This window comes from Callithrix jacchus, chromosome X (assembly GCF_049354715.1).
Source record: "Callithrix jacchus isolate 240 chromosome X, calJac240_pri, whole genome shotgun sequence".
Classification (NCBI taxonomy): Eukaryota; Metazoa; Chordata; class Mammalia; order Primates; family Cebidae; genus Callithrix; species Callithrix jacchus.
The window spans coordinates 24,664,370-24,674,349 of NC_133524.1; the positions used below are offsets into that span (position 1 = coordinate 24,664,370).

The window sequence follows — 9,980 nt, forward strand, 5'->3', positions numbered from 1 at the left end:
TCCAAATGAAAATAGTGAAATTCTCCAATTCAAACTATAAATGAACTCATCTTGCTAAAAAGATTTGGGCAAAAGTCCTCTCAACAACCTGGACAATATAGTGAGACCCCATCTCTATGAAAAATTTTAAAACTGGCCAAGAATAGTGACTCATGCCTGTAATCCCAGCATTTTGGGAGGCCAAGGCAGGTGGATCACCTGAGGTCAGGAGTTCGAGACCAGCCTGGCCAATATGATGAAACCCCGTCTCTACTAAAAATATAAAAAAATTAACCAGGTGTGGTGGGCATCTGTAATCCCAGCTACTCTGGAGGCTGAGGCAGGAGAATCACTTGAACATAGGAGGCGGAGGTTGCAGTGAGCCGAGATCATGCCACTGCACTCCAGCCTGGGCAACAAGAGCGAAACTCCATTTCAAAAAAAAAAAAAATAGCCAGACATGGTGGTGTGTACCTGTAGTCCCAGCTACTTGGGAGGATCACTGGAGCCTGGGAGATTGAAGCTGCTAGCCATGATCATGTCACTGCACTCCAGCCTGGGTGACAGAACAAGACCCTGTCTCAAAAATAATAAGAAAAATTCTTCTCAACCCAAGTACATAATGAACAAGCTCTACCATATATGCAGAACACAGCTATTATCATTAATTTTTAGGCCTAACTTGTCTGAGTTATATTTGCCATAAAAATATAGGCGCATTAAATAAATATTTAGTGAGTGTGATACTATGTGCATGATACTGTGTAGCATAGCTCCTGCCTTCCAATAAGGGAGTTAAGTCATACACAGATAACAAAAACATGGAGTAGTCAGTAATAAGAGTCATAGAAGAGCAATGCCAATAAAGTTCAGAGATGGAATAAAAAAATCCTTTTGGATGAAGTGACATTTGAGTGGAACCATGGAAAATGCGTCTAAAACCATTTTAGTGCACCCATAACCAATCTTTTTTTTTTTTTTTTTTTGAGATAGGGTCTTACTCTCTTGCCCTGGCCGGAGTGCAGTGGTGCAATCTTGGCTCACTGCAACCTCTGCCTCCTGGGCTCAGGTGGTCCTCCTGCCTCAGCCTCCTGAGTAGCTGGGACTACAGGCAAGTGCCACCATGCCCTGCTAATTTTTGCATTTTTAGTAGAAATGGGGATTTACCATTTTGGCCAGACTGGTCTCGAACTCCTGACCTCAGGTGATCCACCCACCTCAGCCTCCCAAAGTTCTGGGATTACAGGTGTGAGCCACCCCACCTAGCCAACTAATCATTCTTAATTGTTTTTTCCATACAGTATCGCAGTTTTCTGGATGAGGCCCCAGCGTCTTTTGGTGGCAGAAATAACAGCTGGCGAAAATTAAACCTTGAGAACATTCCCAAGTCAATGCTAATATATGACATAGTTCACTATTCAGAGTCTGGAGTAATCTCAACCCGTCTACGAAACGAAATGAAGTTTCTGTCACGGAGACCAGTAACAGAAGAGATGCATAAGCAGCAGTTACAGATTGTTTCTGAAATTAGGTAAAACAGGTTCTTCACTGGGGTTACAATACTAGGCGCATATCTGAAACTGTTCACATTCTGCCCGATAGCTCACTAGAGATAATAGGATATATGGGAAAAATAGGGTTGGGGCAGATTGCTCAAAACCTAGGCAACTTTGTAAACAGCATTAACAAAAAGAACAATTGCTACTTGGAGAGATAACTTGTACCACCAGATAGGCAGCTCAGTGTAGCTGGAGGCTGCCACAGAAAATATACAAAATCAACAACCACAGAGTGGAGATGCTGGCAACTCTTTCATTAGAGCAGATAGTGGGCATGGGGACAGTGCACACAGAAGTGGGACCCTGGGCCAGCGTGGTTGCCTTTTAAGTGGACATGAGAGACAGTTCAATCTGCCAAGAACCAGGAGCCTTCCAAGGCCAGAGTGGAGGTGGGGAAGGAGTAGGGTGGAGAGCAATGAGGGTGAGTTGGGGGTGGGGTATGCCTCTGTGGGAAGACAGCATTTGATTCAGGTACTCATTTTTGTTTTCATGAATAAAGCCAAAAGGGCTCCCCTCACCCCTGCAGCACAGAGCTGAGGGCTTTTTCCTTTTCTGCTGAAGGTTATAATTCTATTCTTGCCACTCTGGCTCCCTTTGCCTAGGATAAATTGCATATAAATTAGAGTGACGTCATTCCCCTTTTTACCAATAGCATGTGAGCCAGTTCACATTGTAGAAATGCATGTTGTGGCAAAATAGATGTATTATGATCTGAAACAACATGGACAGAATATAACCGCTCCAATTATATTCCTTTTCTCTTTCCATTACTAAGCCTCTCTTAGCCCATCTTATTTACAAATTGAGCTGCTTTCTTAAAAAAAGAAAGAGATAATAATATGGGAGAAGACCTACTGGTAATCTATTTTCACACTCTTATAATTGAAATGAAAAATACTCCCTTTGTACATGAAGAAGATACTGATGACCCACTGTCAAGCAAACATGCCAGGATTTTTCTCAGGAGTAGAGATGAGTGATTCTGACCCAATAACATAATTTAACCCATATATTTTATGATCAAGGCTATACATTTGCCAGACAGATGGCCTGGTTTAGGGCACAGTCTGTCATCATGAAATAGATTTTTCTCTAACTCATCCATATGAGCACTGAATATAGAATTTAACCCTATTACCACCAAGGTCAAATAAATGATGTAATTTTCTCTGCCACAATATATAACCCTGGTCTCCCTGCTATTTAGATTTATCCTACTGAGTATCTCAGAATAAGTCATTTAAGAGGCAAATAAGTAGCCAAAATCTTAATCAATTGAAGAGGAAAAAATATTTTCATAAAAGCATCTACGAGGCTGGGTGCAGTGGTTCATGCCTGTAATCCCAGCTCTTTAGGAGGCAGAGGCAGGCAGATCACCTGAGGTCGCCAGTTCGAGACCAGCCTGGCCAACATGCAGAAACCCCATCTCTACTAAAAATACAAAACATTAGCCAGGTGTGGTGGCACATGCCTGTGATACCATCTACTCGGGAGGCTGAGGTAGGAGAATCCCTTGAACCTGGGAGGCAGAGGTTGCAGTGAGTTGAGATCGCACCATTGCACTCCAGCCTGGCCAACAAGAGTGAAATTCCAACTCAAAAAAAAAAAAAAACCCACATCTTTAAATGAAGTTGTAGCTTAGCATCTCCCAGAAGCAAACCCTGAGACAGAGATTTGAGTGTAAGTAGTTTATTTGGGAGGTGATCCGAGGAACCACTGAAGGGAAAGGGTAGAAAAGTGGAAGGCAGCCAAAACAGTGTGTGTTAGCAAGTTACCACTGTGGGTAACTGGAGCTTAATCCCCCCTGGGAATGTCAGAGCCAATGTAGAACATGCAACTCAGAATTATCCCACAGAAGGGAAGGGAATTACAGTATTGATACATCAACACCCATCAGTCATTGGTCAAGGGTTGCTTAGGAAGGGAGATATTCATTCTTCGGCACTTTTGACCTCCCCTGCACGTGGGCTTTGCTTTTCTTTTTTATTTATCTTTTATTTATTTTTTGCCTTGTCATTACCTCCAACTCGGGGCTTTGCTTTTCAAAGAAAGCTTTCAGGCTGAGTGATGCAGATGCTGGCAGTTGAAAGTTGAGTCCATGTGCCTTATAATGTTAAGGACAAGGGGATTATGGGCATAGCATCTGATCCCAGCACTGATAAAAACAGCTTGTTTTTCCAACCATTATGAAATGTAATACTTTTTTTTTTTTTTTTTTTTTGAGGCAGAGTCTTGCTCTGTTGCCCAGGCTGGAGTGCAGTGGTGCGACCTCGGTTCACTGCAACCTCCACCTCCCGGGTTCAAGCAATTCACCTGCCTCAGCCTCCCAAGTAGCTGGGATTACAGGTGCCTGCCACCACACGTGGCTAATTTTTGTATTTTTTTTTTTTTTTAGTAGAGACAGGGCTTCACTATGTTGGCCAAGCTGGTTTCGATCAGCTGACCTCAGGTGATCCACCTGCCTCAGCATCTCTAAGTGCTAGACTTACAGGCATGAGCCACCATGCCCAGCCGAAATGTAATACTTTTTTGTGTTAGTATATGGTGTAAAAAAATAAGATTCAAATGGCTACTACACAGTATTTTCTAGGAAACCTAATTTTAAACTGATACCAGGTTTTATAATTTTTATCATCATCGCTGTCAATATCACCTGTACTCCTTCATAAGTGCCAGATGAAGATCTATGCTATGTAAACTCAAGCAGAAATGATATCTTTAACCTAAAAGCATACATGCAATGCTGCTCCAATGTTGCTAAGGTCTATATTTTCTAGAGAAATCTTTAATAACATTTGAAACTTGCTTTGCATTTAAATTTTATTCTGTGTGATTTTTTTTTTGTTTTTAATACAAACATTTTCTAGGTCTCTACCACCTTTAAATATCCGACCTCCATATCAGCCCTATAAACAGCAAAATCAAGTTAAATATCTGGGTCGTCGATCCAAGCAAGCTCTAATGAAAGTTGAAAAAATGAGAAAAGCTTATTTGGCTAAAGAAGAAAATGCTTCTGAGGCAACCGTAAGTTTAACTTGTACTGAATTCATTGTTTTGGACAATATTCAAACTGTCTGTAAGTAGCTGTACTTACATAAATGGAATTTTCCTAAAGTTCAAGGCTGAAACACATTTGACACATTTTATCATGAATAATATAAAGCTAATTTCATCTTGGTAACATTTAAAAAATATTCTTAATATTGGTAGCAATCCTGATAAAAACCAGCTGTTTTGGCTCCATATCAGCATGAGTTGGCAAAAAAAAATTATTGTCTGTATGTTGACACTGCTGATTCAGCACACCTCTGATGGTGCTTTTCTCAAAATGGAAGTCACTTCTATCTAAACTTACCAAGAACTATACTATATAAAGTCTGCCTCAGTATACTTTTACATCATAGGAATTTACAGTGGACATATATTCATATATTACTTTGTAATTTAAAAAATCACTGTAAATATTTTGGGATGAGGATAGTCAAATATTAAAATACAAAGGAGTAAAAAAACAAATATATAACACTTTCCACTTTTATTGATAATTCTGCCTAGGAACCGAAAATGGACACCTCAGGTGCAAAGGATAATTTTCATCTCCACTCCAGTTTTTGACATTGTGAAAACTAAGGAATCTACATCAGAAAGTCAACTGAAAAAAGAAAAAAAGGACTTACTTTTCTGGTATCAAAATTTGGCAGCTGATAATTCTCCATCATGATAATGCACAGCTAAATGACAGAAAACCCAAGTTGTTTAACAATCTGCTTGTCTGTCTATAAATGATGCATATGAGTAATAAAGGAAAATAACATAGAAGCAAGTCCTGAGTGTCCTCTTCAGAGTTTCGCTTTTGTTGCTGAGGCTGGAGGACAGTGGCACAATCTCCACTCACTGCAACTTCTGCCTCGTGGGTTCAAGTGATTCTCCTTCCTCAGCCTCCTAAGTAGCTGAGATTATAGGCATGCACCACCACACCTGGCTAATTTTGTATTTTTAGTAGAGATGGGGTTTCTCCATGTTAGTCAGGCTGGTGTCGAACTCCCAACCTCAGGTGATTCAGCCCACCTCGGCCTCCCCAAAGTGCTGGGATTATGGCTGTGAGTCACTGTGCCTGCCTGAGTATGCTCTCCTAACTAAATGTGTGACAATATTTTAAGCCTTTTTGTATTGCCGTAGGAACACATTCTTCTACTGACAGAATTTTAATCTAAACAAATTATTTCTATTAGTTGCCCTTTAACTAGCAGTATACAGTTTTGTTCAAGAAATTATGAGTAAATTAGTCCCTGAAATTTTTATCCAATTTGGATTTTCCTTCAATTAAACAAATATCTGAACAGGCCATGCTTAGCATAAATATTAGAATTCACAGAATGAAAGACTTCTTTTGAGTCAGCTTCCAGTGCCTTTTTTTAAGTTGAAATTTGATTTTACAGAACAGCTTGTGAATGACCTATTCTGAATTATAATAAAAGTAATAATGGATTTATTGCTACAGGAGGCATGACATGGCATATCTAATTATTATTGAGCATGAGCAGCACCAGGAACATAATGTTGCATCTGCTTTAATGTACTTTGGATATTTTTCAAGTATCACGTCTGTTTGGAGTAATATTTATCAATTTCATTTTGAACTGATAAATTGTCATTCCTGATATAGTACAAATTATTGATTTCTTTTGTGATCCAGGCTGTTGGATCATATCAAACTTTACACAGAGGCTATGATAATTAAAGTGCAATTATTTATTGAACTTTAAAAATCTAATTTTTTATTTTACTTAACATTTAAAACACGTAGGTTGATTGCTTATCTAATTCAGTCATGGCAGCCTGTAAGAGGATCTCATGCTCTACTAAAATATTCTCTTACATGATAAAGAATATTGGAGTAAATGTGTATGATTCTCACTAGAATGTATTTAACATAAATGTGCACTCTTTCACATTCATGCATTGTCATTTGATATCCAAAAATGCAATGGTAATCCCTTGTTTTCAGAGCTTGTCCTGGACACTGGTTAAATAGAAAAACACTTATTTGTCCTCGTGAGCCACACATGTTTTCATTCATTAATTTGGAATGTAGTCTCTCATCTGATCAAATGCATATCAGAGTCTGTCTACCTATAATATGTGTAACAACAAAGGAAGATTTTAGGTAGCAAGATGGAGGGAAAAGACAAAGGAAGGGCATCTTCATGTTTCATGGTTCCCACTTCTCATATTTCATTAGCTATAACTTTGTCTCATCGTAACACCTAGCTACAGGAGAGGCTGGGAAATGTATTTTTGTTTGGTGCATTTATGTAACCAGCTAAAATTCTGTTGTTATAAAAGAAAGGGTAGTGGATATTAAGGCACAACTAGCTTCTGCTCCCAGAGATCATGTCTTCTACTGATTCTTTTAATTCACATTAAATAATATAGCCACATTACAGAAAATCCATTTAAAAGTAGAATTATATATAATCCCATTACCATAATATAATGACTGTTTTTATTTGCTTATCCCTTTCTAATCTGTCTAAATGCATACATATTTTTCACATGGTTGTAATAATAGCTAACATATGGATTTAAACTTTTCACTTATATCTTAAACATAATCCACTTAAAAATAATTTCATGGGTATACAATAGCCCATTGAATTGATAAAGCATAATTTATCTACCATACTCATATCATTGGATATTTCAGTTGTTTCTAATTTTTCACTACCATAGGTAATTAACATTAGAATGAACATCTTCATACACAGTCTTCTTTTGATTTTTCTGTTATTTATTTTTAACCTAATTGCACTATAATCAGAGAGTATGATTTGTATGATACTGATTCTAGAAAACTTGTTGAGACTTGCTTTATAGCCAAGCACATTGTCCATCTTCATAAATGTTTCTTATACTCTTAAGAAAAATGTACTTGCTTATACACATTACTGGAGGTAACAGAAAAAAAAAAGGTTAAAACAAAAAGGAAAACAAATTTAAAAAAAAGAAAAATGTGCATTTAGCTAGATGCAGTGGCTCACCCCTGTAATCCTAACACTTTGGGAGGCTGAGGTAGGTGGATCACTTAAGGTCAGGAGTTCGAGAAACAAACAGTGCTAGGTGGTAAAACTTTGTCTCTACTAAAAATACAAAAAATTAGTACCTGTAATGCCAGCTAACCAGGAGGCTGAGGCAGGAGAATTTCTGGAACCCAGGAGGTGGAGGCTGCAGTGAGCCGAGATCACACCACTGCACTCCAGCCTGGGCAACAGAAGGAGACTCTGTCTCAAAAAAAAAAAAAGAAAGAAAGAAAGAAAAAGAAAACTGTGCATTCTCTATAGTTGGAAAAAAGTTCTGCACATGTCCTTCTGATCAAGCTTGTTAATTATATTTTTTTGTTTTCCATATGCTACTAAGTGCTGGAACACATTTCCCAGCATTTTTTGCAGCTATGTTGGGACCCTGTGAACTGACTTCCGGCCAGAGTAATGTGGGCAGCAGTGATGCATACCACTTCTAGCCTTGGCCCCTAAAATAAATCAAAAATAAATTTTTGATCTGTGTGAGGTCAATTATTGAGAAAGGTGTATGTTATATATGTCCTACTATGGTGGAAACTTGTCAGTTTCTCCTCGTAATTTTTTTTCCTTTGTTATTTGAAGATATTATTAGGCACATATATAATTTTGGAATTAGCATCTCTTCCTGGTGAATTTAATCTGTTGTCATTATATAGTTACTTCCTTTTTTTTTTTTTTTTTAGAGACAGGGTTTCACTCTGTTGCACAGGCTGGAGTGCAGTGGCACAATCATAGCTCACTGCAGCCTCGACCTCCTAGGCTCAGGTGATCCTCCAGCCTCAGTCTCCCAAGTAGCAGGACTTAAGGACTACAGGTGGGCACCACCAAAGCTAGCTAATGTTTTTAACGTTTTTATTCTTGTAGAGATGGGGTCTCACTATGTTGCCCAGGCTGACCCGGAACTCCTGGTTTCAAGATCCTCCCTCCTCAGTTTCCCAAAGTGCTGGAATTATAGGCATGAGCCACGACTGCTGGTCCCTTTATTCCTAATAATGCATTTTGCCTAGAAGACTTTTTCTTTTTTTTTAGACAGAGTCTTGCTCTGTCACCCAGGCAAGAGTACAGTGGTGGGATCTCGGCTCACTGCAACCTCTGCCTCCCAGGTTCAAGCAATTCTCCTGCTTCAGCCTCCTGAGTAGCTGGGATCACAGGCATACACCACCACGCCCAGCTAATTTTAAAAAAGATTTTAGTAGAGACGGGGTTTCACCATGTTGGTCAGGCTGGTCTCGAACTCCTGACCTCAGGTGATCCACCCGCCTCTGCCTCCCAGAGTGCTGAGATTTCAGGCGTGAGCCACCACACCCAACTGGAAGACTATTTTGTCCAATGTGAAAAGAGCTACTCTAGCTTTCTTCCGGTTAGTGTCTGCCTGGCATATCCTTTTCCATCTTTTTAATTTTTCAACCTTTTCATGTGTCAGAGACTGGATAGATGCTCACGGACTTCATGTTCTCTTCCTGGGAACACACTTCCCGGCATTTTTTTTTTTTTTTTTTTTTTTTGCAGCTATGTTGGGACCCTGTGAAATGACTTCTGGCCAGAGGAATGTGGGCAGAAGTGATGTATACCACTTCTAGCCTTGGCCCTTAAAATAAACATGGTCTTCTATTCTCCCCCTCCACTCCCCCTCGTTCCTGTGGCTGGAGGCAGGGAACTCCATGGTGGTAGAAGCAGGATTGAAGGATTCCAGATTCCTCTGTCAGTGATTGAAGGAAAGACAGCCAGAGCAGCAGCCTGACTTGATGAACTGTAATGTGAGCAAGAAATAAACTTCGTTGTGTTAAGCCCCAATAATCTTAGGAGTTATTTGCTACAACAGATAACAATCATTCCGATATAATGTCAAATACACTGTCTTTGTGTTTTAGGTTTTCTCCAGCATATAGCAAATATCTAGATTGTTTTTAATTCAATCCCAGGACATCTGTCTTTTAACTGGTGAGTTTAATTAATTTACAGTTTATTGCAATTTTAATTAATTGCTAACATATTTGGAATTATTTTTACCATTTTATTTTGTGCTATCTCTCCTGCATTTTCTTTGTCCTTCCCCTGCTCTTCCTGTTTTCTTTCAGATTTCAATTCTACTTTTTTCCCCCTACTGTTTTGGAAGTTATACACTCTGGGATTTTATTTTGTTGTTGGTTTTGAGACGGAGTCTCGCTCTGTCACCCAGGCTGCAATGCAGTGGTGCCATTTTGGCTCACTGCAACCTCTGCCTCCTGGATTCAAGCGGTTCTCCTGCCTCAGCCTCCCAAGTAGCTGAGACTACAGGTACCTACCACCATGCCTGGAGAATTTTTGTATTTTTAGTAGAGATGGGGTTTCCCCATGTTGCCCAGGCTGGTCTTGAACTCCT

General features: G+C 39.3%; 1 protein-coding gene across 2 annotated transcripts in view; it reads left to right on the forward strand.

Annotated features, from left to right (window-relative positions):
* The window catches only part of CXHXorf58 (chromosome X CXorf58 homolog), a 30,802-nt gene extending 25,520 nt beyond the window's left edge, over positions 1 to 5,282 (forward strand). For both annotated transcript variants that reach the window (XM_035288249.3, XM_035288250.3), the window contains exons 7-9: positions 1,281 to 1,510; positions 4,406 to 4,562; positions 5,094 to 5,282. In XM_035288249.3, the coding sequence (XP_035144140.3) occupies positions 1,281 to 1,510; positions 4,406 to 4,562; positions 5,094 to 5,153 (447 nt within the window). In that variant the 3' untranslated portion in view covers positions 5,154 to 5,282. The remainder of the gene's footprint in view (positions 1 to 1,280; positions 1,511 to 4,405; positions 4,563 to 5,093) is intronic.
* The last annotated feature ends 4,698 nt before the right edge of the window (positions 5,283 to 9,980 follow it).